At 39.6% G+C, this 18,657-nt stretch overlaps 1 protein-coding gene across 4 annotated transcripts in view; it reads left to right on the top strand.

Moving 5' to 3' along the window:
* The window catches only part of SFMBT2 (Scm like with four mbt domains 2), a 196,274-nt gene that overhangs the window by 82,818 nt on the left and 94,799 nt on the right, over positions 1 to 18,657 (top strand). For all 4 annotated transcript variants that reach the window (XM_057498177.1, XM_036908174.2, XM_036908175.2 and 1 more), the window contains exons 5-6: positions 12,068 to 12,156; positions 13,804 to 14,050. In XM_057498177.1, coding sequence (XP_057354160.1) covers positions 12,068 to 12,156; positions 13,804 to 14,050 — 336 coding nt within the window. The remainder of the gene's footprint in view (positions 1 to 12,067; positions 12,157 to 13,803; positions 14,051 to 18,657) is intronic.

The following is an 18,657-nucleotide window of genomic DNA, read 5'->3' as shown; positions in this document are numbered from 1 at the left end:
GTGTGCTTGAGTACAAACCCCAGAGATCATATAACGATTATGCAATCTTAATGGGCCTTGCTCATTCCTTCTTAAGAAGGATCTCTTGTTTTGTAAGCGTAGTGGCCTAGAGGGTCAGCGTTATGGGTTTGCCATTATGTAGCAATGATGCAGTGGCAAGCTTACTGCTGTTCATGTTTTGTGAATTTTTCTTTAATCATAAATGGGCTAACCAGTTATTTTGCAGCCCAGCAAGTAGAAACTGCTAAAATTATTCAATATTACTATATTTTGAGTAGCCCTATGTTATCTACCTCTCATTTAAGGACTTGACTCTATTTTTTTTCTGTCGAAGGTAAATATTAGTTTGGAGTTAAGAATAAAACCAAATTGACAATGACTCTGCATTAGGCTTTTCACTAAATGTTCTGAGGTGCATATATTTGAATTTGCATAGTAGTTTCAGTGGGGTTCAGCTGAATTTTTCATCATTTCTATAAAAAGGACAAAAGTAACAAGATACAGTAGAAAAACATATAAAGTAAAAAGTGAAAGGCTCCCTTCCTCTTCCAATTTGAACTCGCTTCTCAGAAATAGCTGCTTAAGGATGTGCCTTTTTCTAGATGTAATGCTATTTTTATATAGACATTCTCATGAAGATACTTTAAATTAGAAACTTAAATGAGGAAATGTGGTCTTACCATACACACTGTTCTGAGACTCATTTGTTTCACTCAACTGAATCATAGCATCTCAGTGCCTTGGGACACCAAAGCGAGCTCATTTCTCTTCCTTGGTGTTGGGTAGTATGGATGGGTCACATAATTTATTTAGTCAGTGTCTAATATTTGCTCAAAGTTTTTCTTGCTCATCCACACTGCTACAGTGAGAATAGTTGTACTCACTGTATTTTGAACTTAATTTTGATGATTTCCAAGGTGTGCATGTTCTGCGCCTCGCACCTTGCCGGATGATTGGCTGACATGAGGGGGATTCTTTCAGGCATCCCAGCTCCATGTGGGAACGGTGGGAATTCAGTGTTTCCTTTAGTTTGGTTTGCCAAAAAGTAAAAGCATCCTCCCATTTCAGCCAACACGACAACATCGCCCACCTTTCGGTATGTGGGCATCTTACACTCTTGTCACGTTAATGCTGTCTCTTCTGAGATTAGGTTATATAGGACATTTACCTGGCAAGTAACTTAAGAGCCTAGTGTCAGGGCTTTATGGTTAACCATGGGAAAAAATAACCCCAGCCTAACTTCCTCCTCTGTGAGGTTCAGTAAATGTTATTTTGATACCCTCATGGCCCCATATGGATACGACTACTGGCTATAAACTCAGTAGACCATTAAGCTGAGTGCAGAGGTATCAGAGCAGTTCCAGGCTGCTGATTTGCTAATTATCACTGGGTGTTTATGTTTGCATATATGGTGAAGACCCCTGAGTTGGGGAAGCAGGAGGCTGTTTGGCCTGTTGTCCAGTATGTAGGATCTAAAGCAAAATTCTTAGGTTCCCCTGTTCTTCTTTCCTTTAGTTGTTCTCTTCTGGTTTAATACTCCTCTTCATCCTCCTCTTTGCTGCTCCTTTGTCCTTTATATCTTAGGAAAAGGCAGTGATCTTCTGGGTTCCTCCAGGTGGGCTGCTTTAGAAAGTGGCCATGGCTGCTTTTAGGCTCCAGAGCCCCATTTTTTTATAGTCAATACTTGAGTGACCTGAGAGAAATAGTGTAGTTTGCTTATAGTTATGCCTCAGGGATAGTCCAACTTTTCTAAGTGGTTTAGTAAACAAATTCTGGGCTAGGAAAATGAAAAGATTTTAGCTAATGATTTCTGCTGTGAAAAGAAGTAATTTGGGTTACAAATGAGCCTTTCATGAGTTGTTCAAGCCTTTCTTTGCCCGCTCACTCCAGCACTTACATAAATCCTTTTTCAGAGACATGAAAAAGTGCTGTGACAAGTGTAGTTATGGCAGATAAATTTAGCTCATGTATTTTATCTACATAATCTGATTGTAATTTATATGTCTTCAGCCTGGATAAAGCAAAGCCATTTCTTATTACCAAATTTTTCTTGTTGTCAACATGATGTGAGTGGGATATTGGCTTTAACTGAAAGGTGGCGATCAATCATAGCAGCTTGCAGGGAGATTGTTCATTGTGCTGTGTAGCTGAGCGACTGCTGGTAGAGCTGAGAGTCAGTCAGGATAAGCCCAGGTGGGTTAGTCACTCTTGGATGACGGTAGTTGGTGTGATGGATTTATTAGCCAAATTATCTTTAAAAATTACCTTATATTCTTAGCAGGTGGATTTGCAAATAGAAAAATTATGAGTCGCTGTCAGTGAAAGGAGCTTAGTTTGCAAAGTAGAGTGTAGTGAACTGAACATTACAGCAGGAGATACGTTGAGACACGGCCACTGCAAATGCTTAAAGACTTGTCTCATTAAGTGCAAAGAGGGCAATTATGTTCTTAGTAGTTTGTGTGTCTGATAGACTAGGAAGAAGATCTTCATCTTATGTATAATTACACAAATTTGTCATGGATTTCATTTTCTTAAATTTTGAGTGAAAAAAATGTTGTTTTTTTTCAAGAGAAAGCTTTGACTCCCAGCCTGACATCCTCCTCACAGCCAGCATGTGTGTGACTGACCTTTCCCCTCCAGAGTTAATATGTGGTCAGGAAGTGCACAGCAACTTAGTATTAACCTTAATAAAAGAAAATTCTGAAGAAGGTGCACTTTGGGAAAAAAAATGAGGCCAACTCTGCCAGTCAAATATCAGTGATTCCTGGATTTTCCCACCCTTTTTTCTCATCATTTGCATGACTTTTTTCTTCATGAGAACAGATTGTGAGGGAGCCACCTTATTAAAATATTTAGTGTATAACATGGTATGTTAGTACACTGCCCTTTGTCACTTCCTCACTCATTTGTTGCTTGGGAGATAGGACAGTGATGATCTGCCCATGTCAGAGAGGTAGGGCACGTTCCAGAAGGACTTGTGCTATGTACCGTCCCAGGACATGTCAGCAGCTGGAGTAGGCATCCTGGAACTTAGAGTTCTCACCTGCTGGCATTTGTACCAGACTTTGCATCTGGTCTCCACTTGGGCTGTTCTCTCTGGTCTGGAATAGCATGATGTGTATGTGTTGTGGAGGCATTTATATGTATTGGGTGAACTTGTATTTAGCTGGACAGCAATCTCCTCATTAAGTAAGTTTATTTAATTGAAACTGTTACCAAGCACTTTGTCTAAAGTAATGGTTCTAAACTGGGGAGGACTTTGTCCCCAGGGAACATTTGGCAATACCTGTAGAAAATTTTTGTCATAACTGGTTGGTCAGGGGGCAGTTAGGTATTAATAGCATTAGTGGGGAAGTCCAGGGAGAGTGCTGACGACCCTGTGGTGTACAGAACAGCCCTCACAACAACGAACCATATGCCACCAAATGTCAGTTGTGCCGAGGTTGAGAAACTCTGGTCTAAAGTGTACTTTGTATATATTTATACTCTTAGGCATTGGCCTGGTAAGCCAGTCCTCACAGTAACATTGCTGTGCTCAAAATACGTTAGCGAGTTCCAAAACGGATTGATAAATGGACCCTTAATGCAAAGCCAGTTTGTAAACTGGGGACTCTGTAACTGTTAAAAGAAAATCATGTCTTTTAACGAGTGTTTTGTTTGGACACTTTCTGCTCATGGACCCCCTAACAGTACAAGAGCCATTTCCGTAGTCCCAAAGATGTCTGTGATCTACCTGTGAGCGAGTCTGCCTGCACTTCCTGTTAGGCCAGGCAGGATCCTCACTAACCTGCAGAGAAGTACAGAGATGAGGGAAAGTGTAAGAATCTTGATTTTCTACATTCCCATGTAATCTTACTCCCAGTGCGGTCAGACAAGTTAGGGTCCTCTCCACTCTCCACTGGGGCTGTGTTTATTTAACTGCTTATAGAATCACCCTAAGATGATGGCCCTAAAAACATTTTTTTCTCCTTTTTATTTATAAAGAGACATACAAAAAATGGTAATTAGGTGTGGTTGCTGAAAGAGGCATGTTTCTATATTAATGCTATCTGAGGCTGACTTTTAAGTCTTAGCCATTTATTGAAATATTGGATAAGGTGACAGGTCACTAAGAGCTTGTGATTTTTTGACAAGTCAGTTTCAGGTTGTGGTAAGAGGAAATGTCTAAATAAGACCTGGTTTCATTATATACTCCCCTCTTTTAAAATCTCAAATTACCCTATCATCTCTCTGTGGAAGGAATAATGGTTGCAAAATGAGCAGGAAATTTATTCCTCTCTACTCATCTGGCATGAATTGTTAGCCCCACATAAGTTGATGAATTGCTGCTTCCAAGGCCGACATCATAGTTTTTGTTTTGTTAAACAACTATAAATCTCATCTAAAATAGTCTTCATGATAATAGGAAGAAAACCCTAAGTTAATATCTGATACATTTCATTGTTTAAAAAATAATTGTTACTAGTAAAGCTTCATTTTACAAACATAACTTGATCTTGTGTAATTGATAGGAGAAAATTCAGGGAATTTGTCCAGGCTCTGTTTACAGCTGACTTTTTCAAGAAATGCCATATGCAATAACCCAAATGAATATTGTTTATGTAATAAAGCAGGCAGAATTTACAGTGAGCACTCAAAATTAATTACTGACAGCTACAGGAGCAGCATATTTTTTCATATTTCCATCCCTTTGCAAAATTTTTATTGAAATACTTTGTGTTATACTGTCATAGCATTTTTGGGTGTTTAAGAATCATAGAGGATATAACCTTAGGGAGTTTACTTATTTCAAATTTTCTGTTCAGTTACTGAGGGTCATAAGAGAGACAGATATGCTAAAATACACCTCCTTCCCCTACTGTATGGTTTTGAATCATAATTCCAGCACTACGGACTATTCCTTATAATTAATCACTTTCATTCAGCTTTCTTTCCCATAGCAGCAAAAATCAGGTAATTGCCTAGGTATCTCTGTTTTTGGAATAGTTATTGAAACTCCTGTCTTAGGAACTTCACTTGGGTGGCAGCAAGGTTCAGGGTCATGGCCTACTTTGGAGCTGTGAGCTCCTACTCAGCTGCTTCACCTTTGGAGAAAGATTTATTCTCTCTGTGGTTCACTAATGAATGGAAAGTAGCTCTTACGGTGTTCCACTGAAGGAAGTACAATGTCTGGAGTCATGTTAAATTTGAAGACTAATCCAAACTGTAAGAACTGAATTTGTTACTCAAATATTCCAACTGCATGAGTGAAAGAGGGAGGGCATCTAGAGTCCTGATTAGCATGCAGGTCACTATCTGGAGGATGGTTGCACTGGGACTTTGGAGAAGGTGGTGATAGGTTGAAGCTAAAGTCAAGAAGATTTAGGTTAGAATCAAGAAGGTATTTCCTGGCAGGGAGAAATGGAAGCAAGTTACAAAGGTAAGTCATGAAAGTACTGAGCCAGGAGTTTTGGTTTGTTATCTCTGCCTTGGAGCTGTCTCCCTGGGATCATACTGAGGCCTATGAAAATCTTTAGTGCCTCCGACACTCCTTATTTCTCCCCTTTTTCTTGTGATCGGTGGAGGTTCTATTCTAGTTCACAGAACTATGTGAGTTGATTCTTGAAGCTCCCCACCCTTGGCCTCATTTAAAAAAAAAACTGTAAACCAGTAAATTTTTTCTTGTAATAATGTAGAGCCATTTAGTTATAGTCCTGTCATTGGGCAGCCTCAGAAAGAAGCAGGGTTGGGCACTCAAATGGAAAGGGAGGGGGCATGACTGTTCTGTTACCAGCACCACACTGTCCTGATGACTATAGCTTTATCCTTAGTCTTGGAGCTAAATGGGTCAGACATGCTACTTTGTTTTTCCACTTCAGTATTGTATTGTCTCTTCTGGGTCTTTTGCCTTTCCATATAAACTTTAAAATCAGTTTGTCCATATCCACAAAATAACTTGCTGGGGTTTGGAATCTATAGGCCATGATTGGAAGAATTGACATCTTGACCATATTGAGTCTTTCTATCCATGAACATGGAATAGCTCTTTGTTTATTTAGTTCTTTGATTTCATCAGAGTCCCACTTGGTACCAGGGAGGTCAGTCTTTTTTGCTAGTCAGACCTTCACCTGGTCGGATGACGCCCACCCATCTCAGGGAGAGCAGTCTGCTTTACTCAAAGCCCACTGGTTTAAATGTAAATTCACCCAAGAACATCTTCACAGAAGCATCCAGAATAATGTTTAACTAAATATCTGGGCACTGTAGCCCAGACAAGGTGACAAATAAACCAATTCAGATAGAATGTGAAAACTAGAGAAGAATAGGCTAACTCATGGAAGATATTTTTCTGCAGCAAAGAAAGTGACATTAGGGGAAAAAAAAGTATGTGAGAGACACCTGTGAGAATAAAATGTTTAACAAGCAAGTGTCTTATTCCATTGAACTTGGAGCCCTGGACCTTTGTGATATGTCAGTTCAGTCTTGACACTTGCTCTGTAGTGCAAACTAATAAAAGACGTATAGTAAATTTTCCCTAGTGGAGAGAAAAAAGTGGCTGATTCTTTCAAATGGTATTCTTTAGAAGCAGGAAAATGTTAAAGCAATGACAGAAATGTCTGTAAAGTGAGCTGTTGGCGACTAGAGAAGGATTGGAGAAGATGTGCAAGAGTAAGAGAAATTGCATATTTTATTTGATAAACATCTCTAACCAGTGAATAGTGGTAAGGTTTTAAATTTCTTCTGACAGTTTTAGATGCTGTTTATCTTCTAGGCTCTTAAAGATATGATGCAGAGTAGAGGTATGCCCTGAGGATGTCATAAATAGCTTTTGTATTCATGGCTTTTGTTTTGGAAATCCTGGTTGTTTTAGTGCTGAGAGGTTTTAGGGACCTTCAGAGAAAGAAGTGGGTCCTTTCGGAATTAAGGTTTGAATGTGTAGTTCCTTGTATTTCTTTCATTCCTGGGAGATGCCCTTGCTTGAAATAAACAATATCAGTGTTGCCAAATGGGGGGATAGTGCATATTCCCTGAGGAGAACTCCCGAGAAATATTAGATGTCTACCCTACATTTAATGCCGACTCCGTTAAATGGATGGACCTATGGCTTTCTGGGTTATGTATGCTGAAACAAATGTCTTAAATGATAATTTCCATCGTATGTAAGCAGTTTCAAGCCAGGGAAATAGAGGAAACAAAAAGAAGTGGAAGTTCATCTGTGAATGCTTGTGGTGCGCCACTGAGTCAAATGTATTTTATTGAAAGGACTGTGTAATATCCATGGTAACAGTGGTTCTTCATCTGAATTCAGTAAGTTGTATTTCAGTAAAAGATAAATAAATCAGGCACAATTTACAAAACCATCCAATCTGTCAGTCCTTGTCTGTGATGAAAATTTATCAGACGTCCACCATGTGCAGTTGTTAATGGGTGTTGTGTGTATGGTAGTCATGCAGTGGACACTGCTGGTTCCTAGCCATGGAGTGGACTGTCAGGTGGGAACTGTCATTGGAGAAGTGACTTCACATAATGTAATTACAAATTCTGTTAAGTCTGTGAATGGAAAGAATTTGGGACTCCAGGCGAGAGTACTGTTGATCCTGAAGTTAGGGAAGGCTGGTGAAGAAGTGATGGTTTAGATGAGGAGCTGGCGGGAGAGAGACTAGGGGGAAGTGTTTATACAAAAAGGAAGAGGATGTGCAAAGCCTCTCAGAACTGAAGAGTTGAGAAGAGTTTAGAGAAAGTGGGTGTGGAGAGCAAAGGGAAGAATCACAGGGAGGGACCCAATTGTGCAGGAGATTGAGCCAGGTTTAGTAGTTCAAAATCTAGTCTAAGATTCAGTGGCTTCACTATATTTAATAATTATTTGTTTTATATATACTATATATAAAGAGCTCCTACAAATCAATGTATTTTTTTAAAGTCTGTAGAAGAATGTACAAGGGATATGAATAGTATGTTCCCAGAAATCAAATTGTCATAATATTGTGATAGTAAGCCTCACTGATAATCAAAAAAATGACAACTAAAATAAAAGAAACTGTTCCATATGCTTGAGGTTGGTAAAAAAGAATCAGAGAAATCTGGTAATATGAAACACTGGCAGGAATGGGGAGACATGGAGGCTTTTATGTATTTATGGTGATGGTTTAAATTGTAAGCATAACTTTGGTGGGCAATTTGACAATATCTAGTAAATCCTTTGCTCTCCACTCCTAGGAATTAATCCTGTGGAAAGCTCTAATAAAACTTAATGGTCTCATCTTGGCCTTCATCTTGCTTGTCTCATCAGTGGCATTTTATAAAGTAGATCATGCCCTCCTTGAAACATTTTCATCGCTTGGTAGTAGATTTACACTGAGCGCCTGGCTATCCAACTGGGTCTAAATAAATGCATGGTGGGTCCCTTTGGGGTCTCTGGTGTCATGCACTGTGGCTACAAGATCATAGGTTACAGACTTAGGAAGAGGTTTCATTGGAGGAAGGGGAAACATGCATAGAAGAAGGGTTTATAAAAAATAGGCCACTGTAGGATTGGGGAACACACTGGGCCTGGGGTGTGGTGTACATTTTGGTGGAGGGATGCTTTCACCTCAGGAGTTTCTCTTCTTATAAGATGAGCAGGAAAGGCAGCTTTGAAAATGTTATTTGAAAAAATAACCCACGGTTAATGCGGCACTGCTCCTCCACACGCTGGAGGGGAAACGTCCATTCCATAGGGATTCAGGTGAACTATGTTTCAGCCCTTCTCACTGGCCATGTCCCACTAACTTACTGTCCAAAACCCAGGAGTGCTCCTGGGTCACTTTGGGACATAGCCCCTGCCATACCAGAAGATGTGAGCACACCTGGCTAGGTGTGTATGTGAGAGAACATTGTGAGGGGAAGTTCTGTTTATGATTACACATAAACAGGAATTGGTTGTCTTCACTTACATTCTCTCCTTTCAAAGGGCTGATGGTTTGGTCCAGTGTCTCCTTTGTTCTGCAGTTACAGGTGGTGGTGTTCTAGGCCCGGAGGAGCCCAGTGAGCAGGTGTAGTGAGGCAGCAGTGGGAAGGTGGACTAGCTGAGAATGGGAAAGGAGAAGGGCTCAGAGTGGCTGGATCTGGGCAACAAGATTGAAGGAGGGCAGCTTTTAAGAAAGCAGATTGAGCCTGGCAGCGGGGGCGGCTCCTTCAAGCATGCTGCCCCTCCAGGGTCCCTGAAGGTGGCGGTGCTTGCTGCTGCTCTCCTAGGGACACAGCACACCCTTCTGAGGAGCTGGCAAACAAGATTACATGATTCCCCCCAACCGCCTCAGCAGAACATTACTGCAGATAGCTGTGTTCTGAGGTCCTTGCTTATGTAAGCAGGCAAAATAAAATACAATGAGAGCTTATTAGAGTAAAGCCATTTTTCAGTAAGATGTGACTTGCATGAATTGTAGGAATAATTTAATTAACACAAAGAAAAGTTGCAAAGTAACTGCTTAAGCCAGATTAGAGGATAGGTGTGAAGAAATCTGGTTTGAATTCTGTTTTATGATTATCTCAAGTGTGCTGTTTTTCTTGTATCTGTGTGCTTTTACACATAACGTACAAAGGTTTGATTGGATGTGAAGAAGCATAGATTACTGGAACTGTAGTGTGCTCTAATTAAAAATAAGTATGAATAGCTGTGTGTGTAAACATTCACACTGATGTAGACATTGTGTATCCTCTATTCACTGTCGATCTTGTTCTTGTGAAAAACAACAGCAAGTGACTGGAATAATGATCTTTGTGCATGGTGTATCTTACTGTGTTAAGACTGCTATTGCTAAGTCTAACTGTAGAGGTTGCATTTTCCTACTATATAACAGGTAATCAATTTTATAATAATGTGGGGGGACAGGAATAGAGTCAAAATGTGAATTGGATTCCCATAACAGTCTACGTGAGGAATTACTTTCCGTAAGGCAGATTTTATTTTTTGTGGTACCAGTTTGTCAGTGTTTGGAAGATGTGATCATGATGGCAAAATTAACATTAATATCCAAGTTGGGGAGGGCCAGTTAAGAGATTAGAAGGCTAAGAAGTATCATCATACTCTGGAAGAAATTTTTATTCTAATTATTTCCAATTAATCAAATATTAACTATGTGATTATATAATAATGGTATAAATGATCCATGTGTCCATGATCTAATATACACATTTATTAAAAGTTGTATTTGGATATCAAGAAATTGTTAGCCTGTAGTTAAAATATCAGTTTGAGATATTTTATAAGTTCTTCTAAAAGAAAACTGCATGTTAAAGAGGGAATGATTTACTATATTATCAAAGGATACTTCACTGTTCTAAGGGCTGACACTATATCAGTTGGGCAGAAACTCCTAGAAAGTTTATATATATTTTCTCATTTAATCCTTACAACTGCCCAGTGAAGTAGTTGCCTTTAAGGCACACAAATGACCCCATAATAAGCTAATTTCAACAGAAGTAACTGTCTTGATCTCATTCCCAAAATTGCAGAGAACTCCAAGCAATGTGTTGAATATTAAGTAGCAAAGGCCTTTCTTTTTAAGGGTCTGCATAAATCCTGGCCAAAGTTTTAATGATTATGGCATTGATATTGAATGTTCTAATTGTATACAGTATTCTGAGTATTCAAACCACTTCTGTCATCACTGTCTCTGTCTTTGCTTCCAACAGTGCTTAGTGACTTTGCTAAATTGTGTTCTTCAGAGCAAAGTAATAATACTCCTTTTTGTAATTATACAAGTGTATTGTACAACTGGAAGAGTCCTAAGAAGTTGAAACCTGTTCCTCCCAGCTGTATATGACAAATACTAAGGAATGTATTCATGTGTGTGTGTATGTATACATGTCATTTTCATGACTTCAGAAGTTCTGTCTTCATCTAGATTGTATTTATTATTAAAGACAGGAATCCTTTTGTCTGTATGTTTGAACCCTGGTAGTATGGAGTGCAGTCCATCATACACAGTAGGAGCTTATCCATCCTGTTGAATCATTTTATGATCTTCTGTCTGTAGGAACAATTTAATTTGAACCTTATGTGAAAAATTAATGTAGATGCCTTCCTTTAAAAATCTCCAAGGGAAAGAACTCTATGGTCTTTTTAATACTTAATAGTAAATGTCAGTGCTTCTATTTATAATTCAAGATCCATGGTTGCCTCTTTTCTTTAGCAAAGCGAGTGTTAACGAATGTTTTCCTGGTAAGTCAAAGGCTGCTGCTCAATACCTTGTTGTGAAGGCCCTGTTTTCTTGTGGGTTCCGTGTTTCCATGGATTGAGTACTTCTACTTACCTCTTCTTCCTCCCAAGACTCCATTAAATGATAGTAAAGGAATAAAAAATACATAAACTGATAGAAAGAATTGAGCCAGTACAGAAAAGAAATTTCAACATGTTTCTGGCAAGCTTAAGGCTGATGAAGGCTTAGTGGCTGCTAAGGCATTATGGGGGCCACTCAAGTCTTCAAACTATTTCCAGATTGATTTCGTGCTGAGAGTCCCTGTTTACAAAATGTGTACATTGATTTTCTGGGCTGTCCAGTATTCCTGCCACTTGCCCTCATTTCCCGGACTGTGCTGAGTCTGGCTGTGCGTGCTCTGTCTTTCTCTTCCTCCTATTTCACTTATTCTTGTTAGTCTTTGCTGTCCTGTCTGTCTGAAAATCCCTCCCTCCTTTTCTTCGCCTGTATGGATCTTTTATATAGTTCAGAGCCTGGTTTTATTTTCCCACCTGAAAAGTTTTCTGTGATTCTTCTATTCCTCATTGATTTATTTTCTTCTCGGAACCTCCTGAATTATATACTTTATGACATCTTCTTTGTTGTTCACTGAAGTCTCTGAATAGATTTTAAGACTTTGGGGCCCCATATGCTTCAATCTCCTTGATGCCCAGCAAAATCCAGGCATGGGGTTGGTGTGAAGTCACCCCTTGTCAACATATTTGTTGAAATTTTAGTACTTGAGCATGGTGCTTAAAATTTAGAGAGGTATTGAAAAAAATCACATACAGGAAAAGTGCTGTGATTTTAAACTTATTTGATACTCCACTGCTGTGTTGAAGTGTGCTTTTTCTCCTTTGTCTCACCAGCAATCAAAGAGAAGTATACAGACTGGACGGAATTTCTCATTCGTGATTTGACTGGTTCCCGGACAGCACCTGCCAACCTCCTGGAAGGTGTATGTATTGTTGTTATACAGCTATTCTATGTGTGAAGCCTCATAGTATATGAGTTCAAACCTAACGGCACCTTTGCATATATCCTTCTGCAGGCCCCGTGTACACACAGATACCTGAGCCATGTAGCTTCCCGGGCTGTTATTTTCTTACTTAGGTTACTGACTCAAATAGCGTTAAGAATCTTAATCTGTAATACAATCTATAAGTGGAAAATTTGCTTCTACATGAATGCATTTAAAAATAATAATGTGTTAGGCTGTCTTCCCACACTCCTGTACATATAAGCCTCTATCCTATACTAGTGAATGTAAATAAAATCCTGTAGAATAACTTTTTCATAAAGGGGACAACTGAACACGTATGTGCTCCAGTATGGTATTGGATATATTGATAAATGATTCCATTAACTGTACCATTCTGGATGCATGACCTTGAGATAGGAACATGCATGTGTTAAGTAGTAACTGAATTAGCCTCCCTCATAAAAACAGGAGAACTGGCCAACTATATAGAAAGGTGGTTAAAGTAATTTGAAGAAAAAGTTTTATCTGCAGTGTTGGTGGTTCATTTAAAAATAATTTTATGATAAAACATTTAAATATATTTACTACATATTATGGAACGGGATGAGAAAGATACTGTCCTAAGTAATTACTGAGTTACCGAATCTGTTTGAAGAATGCTCCCCAAAAGGGAAAAACACAATGAATAACAAGGAATGTGACGCAGGTTTTGACACTCTCATTATTCTTTTAACGGTAACCGTAATTCTCCCTCCTCTCATCAATGGTACTGATACTTTTGGAGCACCACTGCCTAACATACAGTTACATGGTTTGGTTTTGTGAAGATTTTGCCTGATGTATATGTATATCTTAATAGCTACTGATTTAATTGTTTAGTCAAAATGATGATTGTTTACCCTTTCCAAAGGACAAATTGTCTTACTCTGTTCATTTTTTTAAACATATTTGCCTACAAAGGCCAGCTGAACAAACATCCTTTTCATATGTTAACATATGCTAAGTAATTATGTGCATTCTTTAAACCAACTTTTGAGTTATGTGTAGAAGTAAGTTTACATAATAGTCTAATTTAGCTAATCATTAATGTGCATTAGACATATCATCTACACATGCGCTTTACTCACCAAATCAGAGTGTGAGAGGGTCTTGATTATTAGAGTGGTGGCCATTGTAAGATAAAAGTGTGCTGAGTCACGGTATAGATTGATAGCCTGATAGTAGATACATCTGTCTATTGGAAAAGTAGACATTTTGCTACCATGTGTTTCCAGCTTGAGGCAAATTTGGTCATAACTCTTCTTCAATGCACACTTATTTCTAACAAATGCAATTTTATCTGGGAAGGGTGATTTGTTTGGTGAGAATTTAGCAAAACTGTTATTTTCTAATTGCTTGTGATTTTTGTTGTTGGATGCAGAGTTGGATAAAATGGAAGTGTGTGTGGGAGGAGCAGGATGGGGAGGGGGTGGGGGCAGGGGAAAGGGTGGGGGTGGAGACACCAGACTGTTTGCCAATAGCTTGGATGATGGTGTGAAAAAATATTATCTTCTGCTGTCATCTGTTTCCATGAGAACCTTAAAATAAAGTTTAAAATAAGGAGTTTTGCTTCTGTTTAAACAGCCTCTGCGAGGGAAAGGCCCTATAGACCTCATTACAGTTGATTCCTTAATAGAACTTCAGGATTCTCAGAACCCTTTTCAGTACTGGATAGTTAGTGTGATTGAAAATGTTGGAGGAAGATTACGCCTTCGCTATGTGGGATTGGAGGACACTGAATCCTATGACCAGTGGTTGTTTTACTTGGATTACAGACTTCGACCAGTTGGTTGGTGTCAAGAGAGTAAATACAGAATGGACCCACCTTCAGGTAAGGGCCAGAGCTTTTGCTCCTGTGCAGTATTTTAGAAGATGATGTGATGTTTTCCTGGATATGTCTCTGGAAAATGTAGTAGCTGTGTGGTATCTTGTACATGTGTATATGCAAATATTAAGCACTGTAACTTCAGAATACTTTCTATAAATAATAGAACTCAAAACCTCAGTGAACAGTGTCCTAGAGGGAGAAAGCAGTGTTGGAGTCTGTGGAGAAGTCGATCTAGTTCCTTTGGAATCACTGGTTCAGAAATGAAAGACACCATAGATTGAGACTTGGTTGTGTTCTCCCTTTTTCTTTAGGAATTTTGATAGTCTTGCAGTTAGGTTCCAAAATCTCTGTCCATCCATTGGCACATCCACCTACCCACCTACTCATCCATCCATGCATCTGAATATCCAAACCAAATGCTTATTATATATGATCTGTCCTGGAAATAGCAAAGAGAAAATCATTATGCTTTTTATCCTGGCACAGCATAGATTTTAATCAGCTTCAGGTGCACTGTCAAATGACCGTCCTCAGACTTAATTGTATAGGATAGTGCATTATGCTTTCTGACATACGTAACAGGGAGAAAATTTCAGTGTTTACAAACTAACCATTCTTGAATGTTTACTACCTGCCAGGTGATTTCACATCTGCTGTTTTGTTTATTTTGATTCCAAAAATGTGCTGTGTGTTTGGTGTGAATATTTCCTTTCACAGCTGAGAAGATTTGAGACTGGTCCTAAGTTCCTGTCCAAGGTCATCTGCTTGTAGGGGAATGTGTTATAATTCAAATTCCCAGGTCCCTTGCCCATTCTATCCCATCCCCCCTGCTAACTTTACTTTTTGATGGACATCCTCAGAACAAAAATGTTGGATTCTATGGAATTCAAGATGCCAAGGAAAAAATACTCATTTCTTCTAGAAATTGCTGATTTTCATTCTGGTCAGTTTCCCAAGTACTGGAAGCAAAGACTTGGCTCTTTGCTTTATTAAAATAGTTTGAGATTCCTCCTCTCCTATCAGTTGCCAGTGTTAGTTTTAAGTACATGAAGCTGAGGAGTTATATTTCCCTTTTCTGTCACTCAGGGGCTTTAATTGAAAAAATTTCTTAGTTCTATATGTCATGTGTTTGCTTTTGTGTTGAATTTGACAGGTGTATAGACATGTAATGTGGTATTTTATTAGTGTTATTGTTGTCAGCATTTTGAGAAGCAGCCAGGAAAATCCATTTTTACCCTGAGTAATTTGGGATATGATGACAGACAGAGGGTCTGTGAGAGTTCTGAGTAAAAGATCTAAGCTCACGTCTGCCTTGGGATTCATCACCTAACAGGAGAAATTTACTCTGCAGAAAGCTAGGTGTATAAATCTTAGTTTAGTATCTAATTGCTTTATAAATTTTAGGAGAAACATATATTTGCCAATCTAAAAATTTATAGCAAAGCAAAATCATGGGTCTCATACTCAAAAGCAAAAATGGAAAGTGTCACATAGAAACTTAGGAGATATTTGTGTGAGGTGAACTTACTCATTTTAGATAGTTTGATGTCTTTATAAGATTAAGAATAAATTGCGCTTAATTGTCTGAGTAAGTTTTTGGACATGAGCTGTCCATTTCACTGAAGGGTCCATGGGAGTGTTAAAAGACATTGGAAAGGGCATTCATCATCACACAGTTATTTTCCCAACATTTACGTTGTTGACAGGAAAGATTATGTACGGCAGGAAGAAAATGAAAGACGAAAAGACACTCCAGATGTGACTCTTAGTTTTTCAAATGCAGTAGCTACAAGATGAAAACTGGATTTTATTCTGCTGATAGAGAGCAAACCCACTTTCAACAGAACAAAAGCTCAGGAGGCAGTTATTACCTGTTTTTTTACACATGGGAACAGAAACCAATCCTTTGGGTTTGTGTAAATTAATTAAAAAACCCAGAGCAACTTGTAAAACTTGGAAGGTAGTGCTCTTAACTGAAATATAGGTGGGGACAATATTTCAGACTTGCATACAAAATATTAAGCTATTTTTCTTACACCTAAAGACCCTTAGATCAATAAAAAGTGTGCTACATGTTAAGGAGAAGTAGAGCTGGGTGTGTGGCAGAGGAGGGAAGCTGATAGGTGTGCTGGGTATACTTGGTGAGTCAGCTGGGACTTCAGCCTGCTCTTGATGTCCTCTTTGCCCTGTACCCACTGATGCCAACCCCATTGCTGAGAATGATCCTCACTCTTCTCTTGGTTTCACTGATTGGTTCACCTTGAAGGGCACACTGTTTCTCACCTGTTTGGCGCAAGTGGAGGTAATAGAAATAGATAGTAGAATCAGCTAGATGGTCAGTCTTCCAAAACTCTAGGAAGAGGTGCCCATTTTAATACACCAGTACACCAGTGGGAAACATATCATTGTGGTGCATTTCCACTTTGGGCCTGGATTGGAGGAAATAGCTTGGGGTGGGAGGTGAGAAAGAGGGAAAGAAGCCACCCACTTCATACATGGATGTCAAGGGGGCAGTAGGCACAGATGGAGTAGGTTGAATCCAGTTTCAGTAAAGAAAGGATAAGGGGATAGAGAATGGCAAAACACAGTTTATCAAGGATGGGCCAGTCACTTCCTGTCATCCTTAGTGATTCAGGATTTATCAAGAGAAAACCTGAAATCCTGGGAGTGCCTTTTCTTCAGTGCTGAGTGGCCAGCATGTTGCGGTTAGACCTGGAGCTCCTTCTCCAACCGTGTGTCCCTAACAGGTGCCTGCATGTATTATTTTCTGGCACACTGGTCTCTGGTCCCGCTGCTTACTGAGCATGCCCCCTCTTTTGGAATTCTGTTTTTCCAGATGCTGGTGTGGCCCACTTCCTTACTTCAGTCACACCTTTGGTGATGGGCATTTAGTAGCCAGTCTAACTGAAAATCTCTGTCTCAGTCTCTGCTATGTTCCCAGTACCTGGTACAGGCTCAGAAAATGTTTGTCAAATGAATTGATGGAATAAAAGCTAGGAAAGGAAGGAACCATCCAAGTCCACCTTCTGGGAGCCAAGTAATCAACCAGGCTTCAGAAGCCAACTTGGAAAGGAGGCCCAGAACGAAGACACCCCTAAGATGGCGAGGGCTGCACTGTCCTCTTTGCTCCTGGTGTTTTAGGAGAGTTTTTGGAAACAGGGTCAGAGCAAGGAGAGATGCTCTTTGTTGATGAGATCCCTTGTTTAGCCTCCAGGATGGCTCCAGGACATGTAAGATGCACAAGAATATGCTCTGTGAAGTTCACAGTCATTTTCATTCATTTAAAAGGGGCCGCATGTGACTCAAGCTTGAGAAACCTGCCAAACTAAAAAGAACGTGGACTTGGAGTCAGGGTCCAGATTGGCTTTTCCTTCCCCTTTGTCACTAGCTACGGAGCCCTGAGAGCTGCTCCACCTCGGAGCCTATTGCTTATCTGTAACCTGGGGACAATTACACATTTGCTTTGCTGCTAGGTGCTTGGAGTCCTGCAAGGGATCGGCATTTTCTGGGTATTCCATCTGTGATCAGAACATTGTAGTTATATTTGGTTTTCTAAATTTAAGTAAATTGTTGAGATCAGGGGTCATTTAATGCCTGCTTTCACATTTTTTGATGTTTAGAAAGCAGATAGTCTTACATGTTTTTTGCAGAAGCTAAAAAGATGAAATTGAGGTTTTTTTCCATCTCTACTTCTAGATTTGTTCTGTATTTTTTCTTCAAAATCTTTTACCAAGCTTTTTTTCCCCCTCTTTTCTTTATTTTTTAGTAGTTTAGATGCATCCTTGTTGAACTGTTTCTTAGTCCAAGAAGAGTTGTTGCTTTCTGTATGAGTCACCTTGGGCTGCTGTAACAAAAAAACCCTTGACAGATGTCCTCGACACACAAATTATTTTCTCACAGTTCTGGAGTGTGGATTTCAAGATGAGGTGTTGGCATGGTTGAGTTCTGGTGGGAGCTCTCTTCCTGATTTGTGGATGGCCACCTTCTTGCTTGGGTGCTCAGATGGCCTCTTCTTTAGGAGCCTGTGGAGAAAGATGGGGAGAGACAGAGCCCTCCCTTTGGTGTCTCCTCTAAGGGCACTGATCCCTAATCCCATTATGGGGATCCCACTCCTAATCCAATACCCTTGGGGGTTAGGATTTCAATGCATGGATTTTGGGGGGAACACATATTCAGTCCAGAGCACCGGGCTTCTTATTCCATTCATCTCATGATTTATCTAATCCTAATTATCTCCCAAAGTCCTCACCTCCACCTACCATCCCAGTGCGGGGTTAGGGCTTTAATATATGCATTTGGGGGGAACACAGATGTTCAGTTCATAGCACTTTTCAGTGTCTGTTAATGATGGATTAGTCTTTCCTCACTGTTAAGAGCCTGGTGGAGAGGGAAGGAATGGGGACCTTGGGAAGATCACCCCCCCAGGCCTTCCTTTAATCTGAGGCTGTGAGATGATTCTGTGCACTGCGCCGTGTCAGCATGCATTGGGAAGTAGCTAGGCAAATGCTGGCATGATCACAGGGTATCATTTTCACTTAGGCTTCCAGTTAAGGATGAATCAGGACAGATTTTAATTGCTTATTGCTTTCCCACAATCAGAAATTGACATG

Source organism: Manis pentadactyla, chromosome 3 (genome assembly GCF_030020395.1).
Source record: "Manis pentadactyla isolate mManPen7 chromosome 3, mManPen7.hap1, whole genome shotgun sequence".
Classification (NCBI taxonomy): Eukaryota; Metazoa; Chordata; class Mammalia; order Pholidota; family Manidae; genus Manis; species Manis pentadactyla.
Note: the sequence above shows the minus strand (reverse complement) of the source record. Positions and strands in the feature narration are given on the sequence as shown.